The sequence below is a fragment of the Garra rufa genome, chromosome 18 (assembly GCF_049309525.1).
Source record: "Garra rufa chromosome 18, GarRuf1.0, whole genome shotgun sequence".
Lineage (NCBI taxonomy): Eukaryota > Metazoa > Chordata > Actinopteri > Cypriniformes > Cyprinidae > Garra > Garra rufa.
Window position 1 is genome coordinate 32,156,015 of NC_133378.1, and position 23,292 is coordinate 32,179,306.

Consider the following 23,292-nt stretch of genomic DNA (forward strand, 5'->3'; position numbering starts at 1 on the left):
ACTGGCCTCTATTTTTCCCCTGAAAATGAGGACTCGCGCTAGTATCACGTCCTCGTGTCTCGATTTCAAAAAGCTGGGAGTCTTGATGTGTTTCGCTGTTCTTTGTGATGATTTTGTTTTGTTTTCAGAGCACTTTGTGTGTTTGTGCGAATAAGAGGTGATGATAGCACAGAACTGAAGGTGTTTTGTTCCTCAACCCAAAAAAAGGGACGGGGATCAGAGAGAAAAAGCTGTTTAATGTTGTCTGTCCTCCTCAGAAGCGAGTATCCGTGATTGCTGCAGAATTACATGCACTCAAGCCATGGCTCTCTCATGGCAGACGTCCATTATATTTCCCTTTGAGAGGGGGCTTCATGTCTCGGATAATTCTCTGAGTGCTGAAACACCGGACACACGTTTGTATTGTTGTTCAAGTCGTGTTTCGCTCGTTGCCATGGAAACGGCAGCAGTTAGTGCAGTCACTGTGGTGATGCCGGTGCAGATCGTGGTCATTACATGATCTGGCTCTTACAGTTTTTTCTTTTTTTATTTGATTTCCTGGATATCTAAGCTGGAGAAAATACCTTTGAACATTGTTCCAAATCCCTTCACACCCCAGCACAGGAAGTGAATTCATATCTTCAATACCCCAAGGAACATTCCTCCCCAGCCTGCAGAATGGACATGGCGATAAGAGCACTGGACAGATATGCATCTCCCTGGGCCTCCGTAATGAAGTTTGACACTCGTACCATTAATAATGAACGATGCATTCAGAGGCCAAGGGAGAGAACAGAGGAAGTCTTATTTCAGACTGCTCACTGAGTATTTTTATATATCCGTGTCATCCTTTATTATCCCGAGCTGAACATTATATGCGATTTGTGTCACATTCAGAAATGAGATGCAAACACTTGCGCGTTACTAACACCACGCAATGAATGGCCTGTTTGACCAGAAACATACTCAAATATAAAAACTTATCTGCAAGTACTCAAAGGCAAGTGTCTGGACAGTGATCAACGAATATGGCTGATTTCCATATTTAGAAAGCAGAGTGACTAATATAATGCTGATATATACAGAAGCAAATAAAATATTTATTTAAAAATACAGTAAACATTATATATTGTGAAATATTATTATATAATTGCATTATTGCATATTTTTTGAATTTATAAACCTATTGCAATTTTTTTTAATTTATTGTGAAATATTATTGCAATTTAAAAAAGTACTGTTGTCGATTGTAATATACAGTCAAACCAAAATGTATTCAGACACCTTCACCATTTCTCACCTTATCACAGTTGGTAACAAATGGTAATATTATATGACAAGAACTCAGAGTTAAACTGTGTCACAACAAGTTCATCTTGATAATGTCAGATAACTTTGATAAAAAGGTATGTAATGGACTAACAGTTAGTATGACAATAGTTACACAACTATCAATACTTTGTTGACCAATTATCAAGCAATGTTTAATTTTGTTCAGTCTGTGGTGTAAAAAGGTCGCATTAGCAATTAAAGAAAAAACATAGTCAGATCAAAGTGTTGGAATAATTTTCGGTCCCAAATTTTACTGGAAGTCCTCTGTATGAAGAATTTTTGGATATAATATGTCACAGTTTACTTTATTTTGCTATCCTAAATTACTTAAATTAACTATGGTGTCCTGCACCCACTAGCAAAATAATATCAAAAATTATATCTGGTGTCTGAATAATTTTTGGTTTGACTGTATTTTGAAATTTAACACTGATTTGGCACTCAGTAAACATTTCTTATTATTATCAATGCTGAAAACAATGTTTTCAGTGTCACTTTTGATCAGTTTAATGCAAACTCAATGTTATATTTAAGTGAAATACTTGTCTGAAAACTAACTTCTCTTTGCACTTCTTCTATCAGTGGTTTACATGAACTAGAAACTTGACCGTAGAAGACCGTTTTTTATGCTAATGCACTGTCAATGCAACACACACTTGTATTGCATTATGAATTGTGTTCTGACACATTTCGGTGCCTGAACCTCTGCGTTGACATACTTGCACAGAGTACGTTTCAGCCATTAGTGTTTATCTCGGTTATCTCGTGGTCTCTGTGTAGCTTAAAAATGCTCATTCCCTGGTTTATTTATTATTTATTTGCTTTTTTTACTATTATGTTTTTCTAAGCCTTGACTTTTTTATGCGGTGTAATATAAAAGCGCTGCGAGGAGCCGAATTAAGCTTACAGTGGCTGTTTCTTTCAAGCACGCCGGCCTGCCAGTCTGTGACTGATTAACTAGACTCCAGACGCGGGACTCTATCTTTCACTCCCACTTGCCACTTAAGGATAGAATAAACCTGAGGGAGTTTTTGATGGATTCTGCAGATGCAGTATATTCATTGTAGTTTAGGGCATCCACAGGAAATGATCCTTACCCAGAATGCCTTATCCTCAGACAGATTACTGTGCTTAACCATCCATTAGCCAGAGCTCAGCTCCTCTCTGCTCTCATCTTTGATGTGTAACTCCTGGGTATTTAGCAGCCGACTGCTCATCAGATAGAAAAGACCGCCCGACCTGATTTACAACCGCCGATGTGACTGTTTTATACTGTTTAGGTTTTTGCTTTATATTATATTTATGAAGATGCGTGGGTTCAATACTACCAACGATTTCTGAACCATCCAGATAGCGCAGATTATGCTGAAATGAAAGCAATAAGCCTTGAGAGGCCATGCGTTACAGTGATTTTAATGCTGCACGAGTATCTAAAACACTCTTGACTTGAGGTAAAATTACTGTAGCGCATGGCCTTATTGCTTTTATGAAATGGCAGCAGTATAAGGAACATGATAAAAGGGAACAATTTTTACTAAATGGTATGTTGAACTATAGCATTAATCAGAATGAACAATTCTTTGGGCAAGTATTATTGTTTCTTGGCCTAGCAAATAGAGCTATCCATGTTATAAAATGCTAGAAATCATTTGATGATTGACTCTTCTATGTTTCTCTGCAGAGAGCATGTTGAGGACGGCCAGCAGCCCAGACAGTCTGCGGTCCAGGACGCCCATGATCACACCCGATCTAGAGAGCGGTACCAAACTCTGGCACCTCGTCAAAAACCACGACCACGCAGATCAGCGTGAGGGCGATCGCGGGAGCAAGATGGTGTCAGAGATCTACCTGACACGACTGCTGGCCACCAAGGTGAGCTTGCATGAAGTTTTCTCTCTTGAACTTTCCATTTAAGGGTGTGTTTACACTTGCCATGTTTGGTCCAATTAAAACGAACTCTGGTGCGATTGCTCTGTTGGTGTGGTTCATTTGAGTAAGTGTAAACGCTGCCATCCGAACCCTGGTGTGCACCAAACAAGCGCTTCCAAACAAACCCTGGTGCCATTCAAATTAAATATCAGTGCAACATGGACCAAATTCTTCTAAACGAACTAAAAACAGGAAGTAATGTCAAAATGCGATGCTATGTGACATGAATTCTAACAGGGAACAAGCGCTGTATCCAAACTAAATAAGCAGAGTAGGTAAAGTGCCTTTTAATAGAGTTCGCAGGTGGTGAAAGTAAAATCATATGCACACAACAACGCACCTTTTCCTTTTGTTTGGTGTGTTCGATAAGTTCTGTCACAAAATTTACATCATTCAACTCAACCAATCAGGTTGTGAACAAATCACTATGCCTTTAGTTTCTGTATCTTTAGGTTTGCTGTCAAAAATGTGTGAACGCTAAGTGGACCAGAACCAAATGTATCGTTTTCTATTTTGGTCCGGTCCAAATGAACCAAACAAACTGAACTACAAATGTGAACACACCCTAAAATGCGTTTTGGTTTATTGGATCAAAGGTAGACAAGGGAGACATATTGATGGTTTTAATGCATCTTCTTTGTCCATTTTCTTTAAAGGGAACGTTTACGGGCGAGTGTATGGTATAGGCTTTTTCTGATCTTTTGATCTGATGTTGTGAAATAATCTTGCACAATTTACATCTGAACACAAAAGGAGGTAACAGAAAACCAAATACAGTAAGCGCTGTGCGTTTGTATTAGAATCAGGAGTGGTAAAAGAACATTGAGAATTCAGTGCTGACTGAGAAATCGCTTGAATCTTGTCGCATCGTGTCTGGTTAGCACACAATATAATATTCCTGCTATCTCATTTCTAGTCTTCTGTTTTCCTCCCCCATTCTTGGTTGTGTAGCTTATTGCTTTGCCTCCTAATTGTTAGGCTAGGGAAAAAATGAAATCAGAATATGTTTACAAGCCTCTCGGGTGGTCAATTTTGATACATAATAGAAAACGATAGATAAATGTAATGCAGGAGCGGAAGAGAACAGCAGGAGACAGGTAATTTGTTGTGGATCGAGTGCTTCATGGTGCGTGGTGACAGAGCGCGGAATGAATGCTGGGAAACCTCGCGGACTGTGTCTGTCTGTTTCACACACACACACACACACACACACACACACACACACACACCAGCATCCTAATCAACACACTCCATATTATCTGAGAGCCACTGCTGTTCTCCCGCTCTCAGACATGATGAATAAACCGACATCTCCGGTTCGGCTGCTCCAGGCTCTTTAGCGATTTTAGACCTATAGTAAGTTTTCGCAAGCAGCGATTTTGTGCAAGTAGCCGTTGTAATCAATAGGAGAGGTTTGCAGCTGAGAAAGTTCTAGTATCTTCGAATCGTTATGTTTTTAGGCTTTTTGTGATGGCCAAATTTCTGGAATACTGTGATTGTCAGCTTGAGGAAGAAAAAAAATTAATGAATGTAATTGTAAAATGTAATTAATAATATGCAAAAAACATAATATTGTGCATTATTGAACTTTTAAAACAGAAAGCAAAAACATGTCCCATAATTTGTTGATGTTTTGTTAATATTTCTTGTTAATATTTGTTAAGTTAATGGTAACAATAAGCAATTCCAGTATTTAATGTTAAGGAGAATTTTGTTTAATTTTTCTATGATTAATGTACAGTGCCTTGCATTTCTTTTTCGCGTTTTGTTATGTTGCTGCCTTATGTTAAACTGTTTTAAATTACTTTTTTTAAACATCAGTCTGCACCTTAATGACAAAGCAAAAACAGAATTGTCACAACTTCATAAATGTGTTAAAAATAAAAAACTGATATAAGTACAGTATTCATAAGCTTAACTCAGTATTTAGCTGAAGCACCTTGAAGCCATGCTCCTGAGCTAAACTTCAACTGTCCCAGATAAGGGTATGAATACTTATGCAATGGAATCACTTAAGTCTTTTATTTTTAATACATTTGCAAAAATTAAAGTTTTTTGCTTTGCCATTATATTGTATGGCAGCAACATAAAAAATGTGAATAAAAATGAATGGGTATTAATACTTTCAGTGCGAAAGTATTAATACCCATTCATTTTTATTCACATTTTTTATGTTGCTGCCATACAGTATGTAATTTTGCTGTTAGGAAGCAACATAATGTCAAAAGCTTAGGGCAAAATCAGATTTAACATTGATTTCATATTAAAATGGGACATTGACAGTCATATTATTAATAAAACTCAGGTAAGACATTTCTGTTTTTCTTCTTTCTCTACAGGGTACATTACAGAAATTCGTTGATGATTTGTTTGAGACGATATTCAGCACGGCTCACCGTGGCAGTGCCCTCCCTCTCGCCATCAAATACATGTTTGACTTCCTGGATGAGCAGGCGGACAAACACCAAATCACAGATTCAGATGTTCGACACACCTGGAAGAGCAACTGGTGAGGAGCGGGACTGCTTAAATTTTTTTTTTTTCAAGAAATTACTGTTTTGTGATCTCATTATCTACCTTTTTCCTTCCCCTCGTCCTCAGTTTGCCATTAAGGTTCTGGGTGAATGTGATCAAGAACCCTCAGTTTGTGTTCGACATCCACAAGAACAGCATCACAGATGCATGTCTCTCTGTAGTGGCCCAAACCTTCATGGACTCCTGCTCTACATCTGAACACAAGCTCGGAAAAGATTCCCCCTCCAATAAGCTGCTTTACGCTAAAGATATTCCCAACTACAAAAACTGGGTAGAAAGGTGAGTGAAATGAGATCTTGCTAAGCATAAAATGCCCTTATTAGTCTGTAATTATAACCTTCAAAGACCCCAAATCATCACACTCATCTGGACCTGCTGTTTTGCCATCCTGCAGGTATTACTCAGACATTGCGCGCATGCCCGCCATCAGTGATCAGGACATGAGCGCTTATCTCGCGGAGCAGTCCAGACTCCACCTGAGCCAGTTTAACAGCATGAGCGCCCTCCACGAGATCTACTCCTACATCACCAAGTACAAAGACGAGGTGAGAAAAGAAAGGCTGTTTTCTGAATGGAATACTAGCATACTGCGCAGAACAGTATGTGTACTGTTATTTATATATGCTACAGATGCTAAATACAAATAATAAAATGCAATTAACCATAATGAAAAATAGTGTGTAGTATGCTATTCTTACGACTGTGTTTTAGTGCCACGTTAAAAAATAAAAAAAATACAAAATTACGAGATGACTGTTTCGAGAATAATGTCGAAATGTTTAAAGAATAATGTCGAAATGTTTTAAGAATAATGTCGAAATGTTTTGAGAATAAAGTCGAAATGTTTTGAGAATAAAGTCAAGATAGTCAAGATTTCGAGAATAAAGTGGAAATTATGAGAATAAACTAAAAATTATGAGAATCAAAATACCAGAATAAAGTTGAAATTTACGAGAATAAAGTTGAAATTTCCAAGAATAAAGTCAAAATATTCAAGAATAAAGTCGGAATGTTTTGAGAATAATGTCGAAATGTTTCGAGAATAATGTTGAAATGAGAAAAGAAAATGCAGTTTCAAGAATAAAATTGAAATTATGAGAATAAAAACTAAATGCTTCAAGAATAAAGTCAAATTGTTTCGAGAATGAAGTTGAATTGTTTCACAAATAAAGTCAAAATGTTTAGAGAATAAAGTTGAATTGTTTCAAGAAAATAGTAGAATTGTTTTGAGAATAAAGTCGAAATGTTTTGAGAATAAAGTCAAAATGTTTAGAGAATAACGTTGAATTGTTTTGAGAATAAAGTCGACTTGTTTCAAGAATAAAGTAGAATTGTTTCGAGAATAAAGTCATAAAAATATTTTGAGAATAAAGCAGTAATGTTTTGAGAATAAAGTCGAAATGTTTGGAGAATAAAGTCGAAATTATAAGAATAAACAAAAAATTATGAGAATTAAAATACCAGAATAAAGTTGAAATTATGAGAATAAAGTTGACATTTCCAAGAATAAAGTCAAAATATTCAAGAATAAAGTCAAAATATTCAAGAATAAAGTCAAAATATTCAAAAATAAAGTCAAAATATTCAAGAATAAAGTCAAAATTTTCAAGAATAAAGTCAAATGTTTCAAGAATAGTCAAAATTACGAGAATAAAGTCGGAATGTTTTGACAATAAAGTCGAAATGTTTCGAGAATAATGTCGAAATGTTTCGAGAATAATGTCGAAATGTTTCGAGAATAATGTCGAAAAGTTTTGAGAATAATGTCGAAATGTTTCGAGAATAATGTCGAAATGTTTCGAGAATAATGTCGAAATGTTTCGAGAATAATGTCGAAATGTTTCGAGAATAATGTCGGAATGTTTTGAGAATAAAGTCGGAATGTTTGAGAATAAAGTCGAAATGTTTCGAGAATAATGTCGAAATGTTTCGAGAATAATGTCGAAATGTTTCGAGAATAATGTCGGAATGTTTCGAGAATAATGTCGGAATGTTTTGAGAATAAAGTCGGAATGTTTGAGAATAAAGTCGAAATGTTTCGAGAATAATGTCGAAATGTTTCGAGAATAATGTCGAAATGTTTCGAGAATAATGTCGAAATGTTTCGAGAATAATGTCGAAATGTTTCGAGAATAATGTCGAAATGTTTCGAGAATAATGTTGAAATGAGAAAAGAAAATGCAGTTTCAAGAATAAAATTGAAATTATGAGAATAAAAACTAAATGCTTCAAGAATAAAGTCAAATTGTTTCGAGAATGAAGTTGAATTGTTTCACAAATAAAGTCAAAATGTTTAGAGAATAAAGTTGAATTGTTTCAAGAAAATAGTAGAATTGTTTTGAGAATAAAGTCGAAATGTTTTGAGAATAAAGTCAAAATGTTTAGAGAATAACGTTGAATTGTTTTGAGAATAAAGTCGACTTGTTTCAAGAATAAAGTAGAATTGTTTCGAGAATAAAGTCATAAAAATATTTTGAGAATAAAGCAGTAATGTTTTGAGAATAAAGTCGAAATGTTTGGAGAATAAAGTCGAAATTATAAGAATAAACAAAAAATTATGAGAATTAAAATACCAGAATAAAGTTGAAATTATGAGAATAAAGTTGACATTTCCAAGAATAAAGTCAAAATATTCAAGAATAAAGTCAAAATATTCAAGAATAAAGTCAAAATATTCAAAAATAAAGTCAAAATATTCAAGAATAAAGTCAAAATTTTCAAGAATAAAGTCAAATGTTTCAAGAATAGTCAAAATTACGAGAATAAAGTCGGAATGTTTTGACAATAAAGTCGAAATGTTTCGAGAATAATGTCGAAATGTTTCGAGAATAATGTCGAAATGTTTCGAGAATAATGTCGAAAAGTTTTGAGAATAATGTCGAAATGTTTCGAGAATAATGTCGAAATGTTTCGAGAATAATGTCGAAATGTTTCGAGAATAATGTCGAAATGTTTCGAGAATAATGTCGAAATGTTTCGAGAATAATGTCGGAATGTTTCGAGAATAATGTCGGAATGTTTTGAGAATAAAGTCGGAATGTTTGAGAATAAAGTCGAAATGTTTCGAGAATAATGTCGAAATGTTTCGAGAATAATGTCGAAATGTTTCGAGAATAATGTCGGAATGTTTCGAGAATAATGTCGAAATGTTTCGAGAATAATGTCGAAATGTTTCGAGAATAATGTTGAAATGAGAAAAGAAAATGCAGTTTCAAGAATAAAATTGAAATTATGAGAATAAAAACTAAATGCTTCGAGAATAAAGTCAAATTGTTTCGAGAATGAAGTTGAATTGTTTCACAAATAAAGTCAAAATGTTTAGAGAATAAAGTTGAATTGTTTCAAGAAAAAAGTAGAATTGTTTTGAGAATAAAGTCGTAATATTTTGAGAATAAAGTCGAAATGTTTTGAGAATAAAGTCGAATTGTTTCAAGAATAAAGTAGAATTGTTTCGAGAATAAAGTCATAAAAATATTTTGAGAATAAAGCAGTACTGTTTTGAGAATAAAGTCGAAATGTTTGGAGAATAAAGTCGAAATTACTAGAATAAAGTCAAAATGTTTGGAGAATAAAGTCGAAATTATGAGAATAAACAAAAAATTATGAGAATTAAAATACCAGAATAAAGTAGAAATTATGAGAATAAAGTTGACATTTCCAAGAATAAAGTCAAAATATTCAAAAATAAAGTCAAAGTCGAAATGTTTTGAGAATAATGTCGAAATGTTTCGAGAATAATGTCGAAATGTTTCGAGAATAATGTCGAAATGTTTCGAGAATAATGTCGAAATGTTTCGAGAATAATGTCGAAATGTTTCGAGAATAATGTCGAAATGTTTCGAGAATAATGTTGAAATGTTTCGAGAATAAAGTTGAAATGTTTTGAGAATAAAGTCAAGATTTCGAGAATAAAGTTGAAATGATAAGAATAAAGTCAAAATTTTCAAGAATAAAGTCGAAATGTTTGAGGAATATAGTCGAAATGTTTCAAGAATGAAGTGGAAATGTTTCAAGTATAGTCGAAATTACAAGAATAAAATTGAAATGTAATTAAAGAATAACATTTTGTAATTTCAACTTTATTCTCAAAACATTTAGACTTTATTCTTGAAACATTTTGACTTTATTGTCGTAATTTCGACTTTATTCTCAAAACATGTCGACTTTATTTTTAAAACATTTCGAATAAAGTCTAAATAATTTGAGAATAAAGTCGAAATGTTTTGAGAATAAAGTTGAAATTACAAGATTTAAATTGTAGCAGTTAAAGTTACTTTTGAGAGTATAGCCTGCACATGCAAATAGCCGGATTGGGAGCACCAGACCACCGGAATTGATTTGAATATATGTGGGATTATTAGCAGATATCATATTATGTCTTATACTCGCACAGACAGTATACTTGAAAATAATATTTCACATCTTGGATTGCATTGATTAGGCCTATTTGTAGTGCGCCAGCTATCCAAAAACAGCAATAAGCAATTCTCGTAATTTTGACTTCATTCTTAAAACATTTTGACTTTATTCTCATCATTTTGACTTTATTGTCAAAATATTTTGACTTTATTATTGTCATTTTGACTTTATTCTCAAAATATTTAGACTTTATTCTCGTAATTGACTTATTTAACGTAGTACTAAAACACAGTCATAATTCTGAAGATATTAAGAAAAAGATTAAAAAATATGGCGGCTACTTTGACTAGTTCATCAGATTTTGACCAAAGCGGACTAGAATAGGCTGTTAAAAAGGCAAAATCTGAAATCTAACACTTTTAATACATGGCCACTCAGATACAGTATTATCCATGTAGCCCTTCACACATAACGCCATCTGACAGCACACACGAGATCATGTGTCAAAAGCAGTGACTCATTCCAGCCAGGCTGGATAAATGGAGAGATAATGAGCCGCCGAAGGAGACCATTTAGTTCTACCTCACAGAAATGAGGGAATGTGTGTGTGTTTTAGTGAGAAGAAAAGAAATAGACACAGTGGGTCTGCACAATTATTCCTACATTCGCAACTGTGTTTCTTCACCCATTAAGCAGATATAAAAAGGTGTCCATAGTTAGCAGCTAGCCTTGTTTCTTTCTAAACGATTTCATTTCCGTCCTCTATTTCCTTACCTTCGGGAGAGTTTAGTCTAACACAACTCATCAAACATCATCTCGGCTCTCTATGAAACCACTCTCCCTTTCTCTGTCTGACATTAATACACTGCAGCTGGTTGCGTTTTAAACAGCCGTTTATGTTCATTAGTCTTTATTATCCAGATGCACACGTGTCCACACGAACACCCTCGCTGAACCTGCGTGAAAACAGGAGGGAAATTAGCAGTCCATTATCTGACGCTTAGGGTGTTGGAGATTATTTTCTTCGCCGTTTCCTTTACATTTAGACACTTGCTTTTGGTTAAACCAAACAGATGGGTGTTGGCATCACACGCTGTTTTGCAAACAAGTTTTAAGCGGCACATTTGCATTTCTGTCAGCAGACAGACACCTACCCAAAGGAAGTGATGAAGCCAAGTGGTTAAAGATCTTGACTTGTTTGAACCCCACCTTCTTTATAGGAGAAGTTCACTTCCAGAACAACAATTTACAGATAATGTACTCCAAGATGTTCATGTCTTCCTTTCTTCAGTTTTAAAGAAATTGTTCTTTGAGGAGAACATTTCAGGATTTTTCTCCATATAGTGGACTTCTATGGTGCCCACGAGTTTGAACTTCCAAAATGCATTTTAAATGCAGCTTCAAAAGATCCCAGATGGGGTTCTAAACAATCCCAGTTGAGGAAGAAGGGTCTTATCAAAACGATTATTTCTTTTTTAATTACTTTCAATTAAATAATAATTAATATACTTTTGAACCTTGAACGCTCGTCTTGTCTTGCTCTGCCTGAACTCTGATTTTGCGGTTCCAGACAGTTAGAGTATGCCGAAAAACTCCCATCTCATTTTCTCCCTCAATTTCAAAATCATTCTACAACGCTGTTTTACCTTTTTTGTTAAGGGTGTTTGATCTTTTTTGCGTGTTCACACTGCTAACTTCTGCAGCAATGTAGGACGATTTTGAAATGATTTTTGAGGTTGAGTAGAAAAAAAGTTTTCTTTCGACATACCCTAACTGTCTTAAACAGGAAAAACAGGCAGGCAGAGCAAGACAAGATGAGCGTTTGAGGTTAAAAAGTATATAAATTGTAATCAAAAACAACAACAAAAAACAATCGTTTTGCTAGATAAGACCCTTTTCCTTTGCTGGGATCATTTACAATCGCATTCGGGATTGTTTGAAGCTGCATTTAAACTGCATTTTGGAAGTTCAATCTTGGGGCACCATAGAAGTCTACTGTATGAAGAAAAATTCCCCTTAAAGAACATAATTTCTTTATGACTCAAGAAAAAAAGACGTGAACATTTTGGATGACAAGGAGGTGAGTACATTATCTGTACATTTTTGTTCTGGAATTGAACTTCTCCTTCAAAATTAAAAGAAAAGTTCACCCAGAAAAAAAAAATTCTGTCATTAATTACTTACTTAACTTTTTTGTCGTTTCAAACCTATAAGACCTTCATTCATCTGCGGAACACAAACTAGGATATTTTTGATAAAATCCGAGAGTTTTCTGACACTGCATAGACAGCAATGCAACTGACACATTTAAGGACCACTTTTTGTGCGCAAAGAAAACAAAAATAACAACTTTATACATATTTAGACATATTTAGATGAATAATCCCTTTAACATTATCAAAAATATTCTTCTGAACCATAAAATTTAAATTTGCTCTGCTTCTGAAACGACTGTTCCTTTCAGATGACATCATCAAGCCCTTCTGTTTTTAGCCCCTCCCCCAGCACCTTTTCACAATCCAATCAATTCCCATTGCATAAAATCAAGTTCATTATTTCAAGTTTTAGTCCTCTTAGGAAGTTACTTACTAGTTTAGAAATCGTAATTGCGATATAATGAATAATTGTTTACATCCTAACCAACACAGGAAGCATTTCAAGCACCTGTGCAACAAAATAAAGAGCAAAAACCCACATAAAGTGCGTAATTAAGGCTTTGTGTGTTTTATTGTTCTTCTGCTACCTTAGAGAGTATTATGGGAAATGTAAACCAGCTATATAAGTACCAACTAAACCATAAAAACACTCTAATCTGAGCTCATTTTCTCCTCTACAGATCCTGTCCGCACTACAGAAGGACGAGTTAGCTCGGCGACAGAGACTGCGCAGTAAACTGGAACAGGTTATCGACACCATGGCTCTGGCAAGCTGAGGACCCCCTCCCCGTCTCTCCGCCCACCTCAGCTGGCTCCCTCCGACCTCCTGACCCCGCCCCCGAGCCTCACCCACAGTCACATACACACACACACATACACACATACACAAACACACACACACACACACACACACACACACACACACACACACACACACACACACACTAAGCTAACGGACTGCAAGGACAGAAGCAGTACACTGGAGACCCCTCAGCCCAGGGTGGAAATCCTCTTTCATCACTTCCTTTGAACTCAACACCCACCAGAATGTCTCCCCGGACGCCACGTCCATTCCAACTTATGAGGACTTCGTTTTTTGGATTTTTATCATTTTTGGAGTGTGTGTTGAGCCACGCTTGTGTGCTTTTACTCACCAAGGATGTCTTGTATTATGAGCCAGAAGACCTTAAAGCCCATGAAGGATAAAAGCGGTGTTTTTTTCGTCCCCACAAACAGAATTTTGTTCTAGCGCTTACTTTAAACATTTTTTAAACATCAACTCTTTGGGTTGATCAAACAACTCGCTCACTCCAGTCTCCTGCCACTTGTGTTACTGCTGAATTTGCACAATTTACAGGAACTACAACAAATGAAAATGATATAAATATATATATAAATGTGTATAGATATATAAATACAACTGCATTTTTATACAAAAAGAGTGAAAAGATGCGTACAAAGTTTTCCATTTTAACATAGAAAAGAATAAGTTGAATTTGATATGTGAAACAAAGACTGAACTATGAAACAAAACAAAAAAATATCGAAAAAAATGTCCTGTGCCATGTTTTATTTGAATGTTGTTTAGTGCAAAAAACGATTTTCTTTAGATAAAAAATGTGCTTTGATTTAAATGTTGACTACCCTAGTAGTGACTGAAGAACTGAGAGTGAAAAAAATGTGCAAAAAAGAACAAACTCAGACAAATGTGTTCCCACGTGGTACCTAGTGTTTTTGAGGGAAATCGCCCTCGTGAAAAACAAAAGGTTCATTGTTTAGTTGGTGGATGAATCTGTATATTTAGTTTGTACACTTTTTTCAACCTTTATTGCTATTATGGTTTCAGTCTGAAAGCCACTTGAGGACATTGTTTGCTATTCCGTAGGAAAACTCGATCGATGATTAATAATTGGCTGTTTTCATCTTGTGTTAGTTTCTCATATTCAGTCGTGAGCACTCTTAAGCCTCGGTCATTTTTGCACAAATCAGTCTAGAATGAAGGAAAACTTGAGATTGAAGAACCGACGAATGTGTTCCGTTACTGTTGATGTCACATTCCGAGAAGCTTCAGTGACGTCACAGTAAATGTAGCAAATGTTAATTCCATGCAGTTCCACTTCTCTTTTAGCAGTCTCCGCTTTTTGAAAGCTTAACAAAGAACGTGTCTTTAATGAATGCTACCCATCTTAAAAAGGTGGCAACACGTTCTTAAACGCCCATCAAGTCAGCACTAGAAGCTTTTAATGGAGTGTTTGTATTTATTTTGTCGTTCAATTTGAGCTCATAAGCTACTTGGCCTCCTCGTGCCATTTTTATTTGATGTTTTTGTGCGCTTTTTCTTAATTCAGCAGTCCGCTAACTCGTTTCCATCAAGATTTTGCAGTGTTACAAATACAAATGTGAAGCGATTCTCAAACTGTTTCAGGGGTATCAAGCAGATAAAGTCAAGCTCTGCTACTTTTCTTCGCCATCTTGGTTGTTTTTCGGAGTTTCTCTTTATCTTCTCTCTTGCGAGCGTCGGTAACTCTGCGAGGATGTGTGTTGCAGTGACTCGCTTTCATGTGCTGCAGCAGTTCTCTTAAAGTCAGTCGTGTTCAAACAAGAGAAAGCCTTCCCTCCTTTGGCTTTCCACTGAGATTAAAGCAGAAGTAGACTTTCTGAGATGCGAAGGAAACGTCTTTGAAAGATTTAGGTCAGAAACCCAACGAGAGAAAGAGCGAGGCGCACCAACCGAACGTTTGTTACCTCAGCCATACGTCAGGGTTCGTTCCAGCTGGGAAAGTAATAAGGAATCACTCTTTACACATTTATTTATTTTGGGATTACGGTTTACGTTATTGATTTTATGACATTGCGATTTCTCCTAATCAACCAGGAGCAGGCCTCCACAACTCTCTACAACGTATCTTCCACAGTAAAGACAATCTCCTTGTAGACTTTGCCTTCGCACAGGTGTTTACCGAAAACGAATTAGATCGATGTTGGATTTGCTTGCTTGTTTGTGTTTAGCCCTCCAAAACTCTTAGCGATCATTTATGTCAATCTTAGAGCAAGCTACATGGAAGGAATCGTCAATGAAGTAGATAGACTTCCTAAAGTACAGGACGCACTACTGTCGGACGTGTGTGTCTTAATTTTAAAAAGTAGAAGGAAATGCTGGACGTTTAGCATTACAGGTGTCTTAGACCTTTCCGTCTGGCCTTCCTTGCGTTAGTTCGTTTTCAGTAGATGAGTTTCTGCATGCTTCGACATTACAAAATGATTTGAGAATACAAGCATGCTGTTCTATTTTCATTCCAAAGCTTCATTCTACATATCATAATATGTACTTTCTAACCATGTTTTTTTTTTTTACTGTCGTTTCCGAATGGAAAAATCTCAATGTGCTTTGCTTTGTGCTATGTAAGCGGGACTTTGGTGATGGTGATTGTAAAGCAGCTGGTTGCATTGTAATGTCTCAGGACGTGTGTTTCACTTTGATGTCGTCTTTGCCTTTCTTTTCATTCGACTTTTTTTATGATGAGTGCTATCTTTGATTTTTCAGTCGTTTTTAGATGTTGAGTTGTGGAACGTGGAACTCTTCAGAGATACTCTACCATTTCAAAGACTTCGCTGTGTAAAGTATTTGAGTGATGCTTCTCATTTTACAACAACACTTGTTTTGACAACTACTTTGAGTACAGGAACAAACAAACTAAAAAAAGACGTCGTAGTAGAGGAAAAACAAGCTGAACAGAAGGTGTTTCAGACTCACAGAGCTTTCGTTTCGCACTGAGTGCCTTGTCAACTCCTCTCTCGTTTTTCTCGGCCCCCTCCATTACCCACAGTTCATCTCTTTCCATACGCCTCTTTATCTCTGTCTGGCCACGCCCTCGTTCTTACACTCCTCCTCAGTCCAAAAGACCAATCCGGGTTTTGATTTTCGCTCATGGTTGAAAAAAAAATCCTTTTTTGGAAGGATGAGTTAACTTAAGCATAGGAACAAAATGTGAGCATGTAGATTTCAAAGAAAACGAAAACTAAAGAATTTTAATACTTTATTAATTCTGATACCTTTTGAAGAGTTTCAGACTTGAATCAACTGTGACAGGTTGGCTGTTAAATGCTCATTGTGTAAATATTGTGCTCTTTCCTATTTTGCAAATTTATTATGTGTAAATAAACACATGCATCAAGGAGAGATTAAACATTTTTCGCTAAAATTGCTCGTGTCCCTGGTCTTCTGATTTTCTGTTATTGTCTCACTATATCATATATCCACCTTTTTCCTTCAACCTGAAAGTAAGCCTACTTCCGGGCAAGACTTCCGCTTCATTAGCCGCTAAAGGAAAATAACGAGAAGAATAACAATGGGCAGTAAACTGTAAAACCAGTGTGTTCATTATTAAGATAATACGTTAAAATAATGGTAAGACACACCAATTTGTTTTGTACAGCTAAAAATAGCTGGACATGGATGAGACCGGAAGCTAGACCCATAAAATTGACAAATAGCCATGCCCACTCTTACGGGAAGAAAAAGGTGGATAGAAAAGATGCATTATCTGTCAAATTTAGTATGATTTTTCCGTCAAGCCTGGTGGCAAAAAGGTCCATTGTCAAAACTATAGTAATGCATGAGGGTCACTTTCCAAATACACAAATTTCTGTTGGTCAACGTAGTGAATTTGTGTGACCATCTTGAACACAATACAAATTTTTATGACTGGGAAAAAATCTGGATTTTAAATATGAAATTTCATCTACCAACAATAAATATGACTGCACATTAAGGGCTGTCAGACAAATTCACAGGCCTGGAATGACATTTTATGGTTGGGCCACTATAGATTCCATAGATTCCTCTTTGTTGCAAAATTCAGAGATAAGGCAATCCCAGAGTGCATTGTGATGAACTGGAACTTTTTATTACACATTACACACACACACACACACACACACACACACACACATATATATATATATATATATATATACATTATACTAATGGCTGCACCCACTCTTATTGGAAGAAACAGGCGGATATAAAAGATGCATTATCTGTCAAATTTAGTATGATTTTTCTGTCAAATCTGGTGGCAATCTGGACCGTTGTTAAAACTACAGCATTGCATGAGGGTCACTTTCCAACCACAACTTTTTGTTGGTCAACCTAGTGAATTTGTGTAACCATCTTGAACACAATACACATTCATGAGGAGGAATTTCTATGATTGAAAAAAATCTGGATTTCCAATATGAAATTTAATCTACCAACTATACATATGCCCGCCCATTAACGGCTGTCAAATAAATTAATGGGCCTGGAATTAAATGTCATGGTTGGGCCCCTATTGTGGTTCCTAAGGAGCCATTTTGTCACTTTATAGATTCCTCTTTATTGCAAAATTCAGAGATTTCACAGATAAAGCAATCCCAGAATGCACTGTGAACACACAAAATCATGAAGTGTTGATGATGATTATAAATATGCTTAGATTACATTAAGTATTGAAAATTATCGAAAAAAAACTTACAAAAATTACAGATATACACACCCGTATATAAAATAATGAATAAAACTATACCAAAACTATATCAAATAATAAAACTGTAAAATATAGCCTATATAAACACACACATACAATCAATCACCTTATTCACCCACTCTTACAGGAAGGAAAAGGTGAATAGAAAAGATGTGTTATATGTAAAATTTTGTATGATTTTTCTGTCAAACCTGCTGGCAAAAAGGTCCATTGTCAAAACTATAGCAAGGGTCACTTTGCAACCATGCAACTTTATGTTGGTCAACATAGCGAATTTGTGTAACCATCTTGAACACAATACAAAATTCATGAGGAGGAATTTCCATGACTTGATTTTAAAAATGAAATTTCATCAACCAACAATAAATCTGACCACACATTAAGGGCTGTCAGATAAATTTACAGGCCTAGAAATGAAATTTTATGGTTGGGCCACTATTATGGTTCCTAAGGAGCCATTTTGTCACTTTATAGATTCCTCTTTATTGCAAAGTTACAGATTTCACAGATAAGACAATCCCAGAGTGCATTGTGATAAACTAGAAAAAATAGACCATTATGAAGTGTTGATGATGATTATAAATATGCTTAGATTACAATATTGATTTTTTTTTTTTAATTACACATTACAGATACACACACACACACACACACACACACACACATACAAACAAATAATAAATAAAACTACTATATCAAATAATTAAACTCTAAAATATAGCCTATATTGTCAAAACTATAGTAATGTGTGAGGGTCACTTTCCAACCACACAACTTTTTGTTGGTCAGCGTAGCAAATTTGTTTAGCCATCTAGAACACAATACAAAAATTCATGAGAAGGAATTTCTATGGCTAAAACAAATCTGGATTTTAAATATGAAATTTTATCTACCAACAATAAATATGACTGCACATTAAGGGCTGTCACATAAATTCACAAGCCTGGGATGAAATTGTATGGTTGGGCCAGTTTTATGGTTCCGAAGGAGCCATTTTCCCTGCTGAAAAAAAAAAACAGCTATACCAGCCTAGGCTGGTTAGCTGATCTTACAGTAGCTGGTTTAAGCTGGAAGTAGCTGGTTTAAGCTGGTCTCCCAGCCTGGCCAGGCTGGTCAGGCTGGTTTTAGCTGGTGGTTTACCAGCCTGACCAGCTAAGATCAGCCTGACCAGCCTGACCAGGCTGGAAAAGTGGCCAAAACCCCTCTAAAACCAGCCTGCCTTCCAGCTATGACCAGCTAAAACCAGGCTGGTTGACCAGCTAAAACCAGCCAACCAGCCTAGGCTGGTTTTAGCTGTTTTTTTCACCAGGGTGCTACTTTATAGATTCTTCTTTATTGTAAAATTCACTGATTTCACAGATAAGACAATCGAAGAGTGCATTGAACTGGACAAAAATGAACCATGATGAAATGGTGACGATGATTATAAGTATGCTGAGATTACATAAAATATTGAAAATTATTATTATTTTTTTTAAATTACAGATACACATTATCGGACGAGGCCGGAAGCCAGACCCATAACATTTACAAATGGCCGTGCCCACTGTTATGGGAGAAATCTGGTGGATATTTGATGGAAGGCAATCCTGCAACCTTTAGCCAAAAAAACGTACGTGCTAATGCTAACACGGGAAAGAAGACCACGCCGTTTTGTTTGAATGACGGAGAAGCTTCACTACGCTGAATAAACTGCTTTTGTGAGGAAACAACTTTTCATTTAAGGAATTGACAGCCTATCGGCTAATCTAAGCATGTTTTACACAAAACAGAATTGAACTATTTTTAGGGTTTACTCTTAAACAAATGCGGCTTTATTATAAAAGTCACAGAGTTTTGCTACAGATGGGATTCTGTTTACGGCACTTCTAGTGATTCCAGTTGACGCTTACATACCGACCGTACGAGTTCTCCAATGGTAAGTAGACCATCGTATCTTTAAATAACAAGACCATCGTTGGCAATAGCAAGTAAAAGTGATCAAATCTTGAAGCTAAAACACTGACAGGAATGGGACAAGTCCTATTTCAATTGTCTTTGATGTTTTAGAAGACAGTTGCCTGTGTAGACAGAAGCGCTGAAACGGCGGTGAACTGTATGCACGTGTGTTTATCTGATAGTGTCCTGACATTTGAGTCAGGGTAATGATGGAAGAGCTGAGATTTGGCTCTTTATTCAGCTCAGTGAGCCCCGCAGATGAAACTGCCCCCATTAGTTTGGAGCATATAATCGCTCAGACTAATTCAATTAAAACTCTTTTTGAAGGAAAGCTCAAATTGCCCTATGATTGCGAGCCCACCGAGTCTTTAAATGATTCTGTCAGACTCAAATGTGCATGTACCAGTAAAGCTGTGATTTATGGCTGCCTGGCAGTGGATGTGATTTTCTTTCCTCTAAGCAGTTACAGTCAATGACGGCCGCCGCGAACGGCGAGAGCAATTAAAGCTCCATTCCACTTTTGTTGCTAGATGAGCGTCTTGAGCGACACAATGATGCTCTGATTCTCTCAGTGAATAGTTTCACATGCGTCACTTCTTGTCAGGCACCTTTTCCTTTCCTTTTCAAGAAGGGCTCATTTTCCTGTACTAGTGGTTGTCTTACTGCTTTCTCTCCAGATTTCTGCAGGCCCAAATGGTGTTTTAAATTTTTATTAAGTGGGTGGAGCATAATGAACAACTGTCCTTCAAGGAAAATCAAAATGCTTCATCGTCAAACAATTCGGATTTATTTACATAAGTAGATTGTTGCATATACACTGGCGGTCAAAGTTAGGAATAATTAGTGTTTTTATTATTTTTAATATTACAATTTAAGAGAATAGTTTCCTATGTGTTTATATTTTAAAATGCTTTTTTTTTTTTCTGTGATGCAGAACGGAATTTTCAGCATCATCACTCTTCAGTGTCACATGATATTTCAGAAATTATTCTGATATGCTAATATTATTATAAATGCTGAAAACAGTTGTGCTGTTTTTATGGAAACCATTATACATTCAAAAATGAATTAAATGGATTAAAAAGTGACAATTACAATGTTACAAAATATTTCATTATTTCAAATAAAAGCTGTTCTCCATCAGAAAAAGAGTATCACAATTTCCTAAATTTTCAGCAGCATTAAATCAGCAAGCATATTAGAAAGATTTCTGAAGGATAAAGTGACATTGAAGACTGGGGTAATGCAATAAAAACAGCATAAACAAGACTTTTACAAAACATTGCTTTTTTATGACATAGTGTAAGTGTACACGACAAGTCAAAAGATTTTTATTGTTTTTTTTTGTTTGTTTGTTTTTCTGCTCACCAAGCCTGCATTTATTTGATCCAAAGTACAGCAAAAACAGTGAAACTTTGATATATTTTTACCATTTTAAATAAATGCTTTCTATTTGAATATATTTTAAAATGTAATTTATTCCTGTGATTTCAAAGCTGATTTTTTTTTTTTTGTATCATTACTTCAGTCACACGGTCCTTCAGAAATCATTGTAATATTCTGATTTGCTGGTTGAAAACAGCTGAGTAGATTTTTTGTCAGGTTTCTTTCTTAGATGAATAGAAAGTTCAGAATAAGTTTCACATCTGAAATAGAAATCTTTTGTAACATTATAAATGTCTTTATCATCACTTTTGATCAATTTACCACATCCTTGCTGAAACAAAAGTATTACTTTCTATCATTTCTTTCGGAAAAAAAAATTATACTGACAAGCGTTTGAATGGTATAGTGTATGTTACAAAAGCTTTTTTTTTATTTCAGATAAATACTGATCTTTGGATCTTTCTATAATCAAAGTATCTTACAAAATATACTCAACTTTTTTAGTGATAATAATAATAATAATAAAAGATTATTGGACAAATCAGCATATTAGAATGATTTCTGAAGGATCATGTGACACTGCAGTAATGATGCTGAAAATGTAATTTTGATCACAGAAATAAATTACATTGTAAAATATATTCAAATAGAAAATACTATTTTTAAATAGTAAAACATTTCAAAATGTTATTGTTTCTGCTGTACTTTAGATAAATAAATATATATATTTCAAATAAATGCAGGCTTAGTGAGCAGAAGCGACTTCTTTAAAAACATTAAAATTCTTAAAAGTTTTGACTGGTAGTGTAACTGAATTCTAATTTTGATCTAATGAATCTAATCTATTCCTTCTCTAGTCCTTGGGTCTTAATGTTTACAAACAAAGTCCAAAAAATCAAATGTGTCAAAATACAAAATGTGTTCATCAGACCTTGCCTGGTAAATGCAGTCTAAATAAAGGGGTACTTTTAATTTGACATGTCTCGACAGGAACAGATGTCATCATTAAAGACTTTTGGTCATTGTTTCCCTGGAACACAAACTGTGAGGATTGGGAAAGTGATGAACGACAGCTGTGAATGGAGGTAGAGTCTGTAGCTATTCATGCAGATTTGGCGCTGGCTTTCCAAACACATTTCTTCAAGTGTCTTCAAGCTGGTTTAAATGAACGGTGAAGAGTTTTGTTATTTATTTTCACATTCTGGTTTAGTTCACCATGAAGTGCCAAACAGACACTTGGACTTTGAAGTTTAGCTGTTGTTTGGGGAGAAAAAAAAAAAAAAAAAATTACAGTTGAGGGTTTGCACTTACGTCACAGTTTGGTTAGTTACCTGGATGCACAGCCATATTTTGGCAGTACTCGGATGTAAACAACAGCATGAATTGCACGGTTAATGTGCTTCTGAATACATTGTTCTGCTAATTTATGCTGTCTAAACCATGAAAAAAAAAAAAACATGTGGAAGCTGCTAAATCTTATAGAGAAGGACTTAGCAAGAAAGGGTGCAGTATTTTGACAAGCTAAAGTTAATAGGTGGTAAAGATGCATACAAGGAGTATTAATTAAGGTATCAGCCTAATATTTCACCTACCTGACTGGAAATGATAAGAACATAAATGTTGTCAATATTCTTGCCTTGGAAATCCTGGTTCAGTTTGGCCAAACTCAAACGCCTTTTGTTGCTCAGACAGTTTTTTGCACTCTTCTCCTTGATTTGTTATAACTTTTCGCAGTCTGTTGTACTCCAAATGTTTTTCCTGGTCCAATCAATTAGTACAGCCCAAAACATGACAATAACTGACCATTTTCATGAGTAATAATCAGCAAAATATGTGAGTTTTGTTTAGTTCAGTGGCGTTGTTTACATTTAGTGCCGCCAATATGGCCAATTGATGACACGTTGTAAAAACACTCATAACAAAAATAAATAAATGTATCGGTACAAAAACAATATATGCTTTAGAATTTATTTTGCATATAATTGATGTTTTTTGCTTTTTTGTTCTTGGCTAGTTTTGTGAGATTCTCCCATTTGCTGATATTTCACACCCTCCACTGGCTGAACTTATCTCCCTTCCACCATATTTCCCCTCATATTTTTCTCAATCCTTCTTCTTCTGGCTCTCTTTTTTCCCTCTTCTAAGCATCT

The 23,292-nt window shown here is 35.4% G+C and overlaps 1 protein-coding gene across 1 annotated transcript in view; it reads left to right on the forward strand.

Annotated features, from left to right (window-relative positions):
• Positions 1-16,492, forward strand: part of LOC141290601 (plexin-A1-like) — a 53,259-nt gene extending 36,767 nt beyond the window's left edge. The window contains exons 9-13 of the mRNA XM_073822715.1: positions 2,993-3,183; positions 5,580-5,749; positions 5,842-6,054; positions 6,170-6,320; positions 12,971-16,492. Coding sequence (XP_073678816.1) covers positions 2,993-3,183; positions 5,580-5,749; positions 5,842-6,054; positions 6,170-6,320; positions 12,971-13,066 — 821 coding nt within the window. The 3' untranslated portion in view covers positions 13,067-16,492. The remainder of the gene's footprint in view (positions 1-2,992; positions 3,184-5,579; positions 5,750-5,841; positions 6,055-6,169; positions 6,321-12,970) is intronic.
• The last annotated feature ends 6,800 nt before the right edge of the window (positions 16,493-23,292 follow it).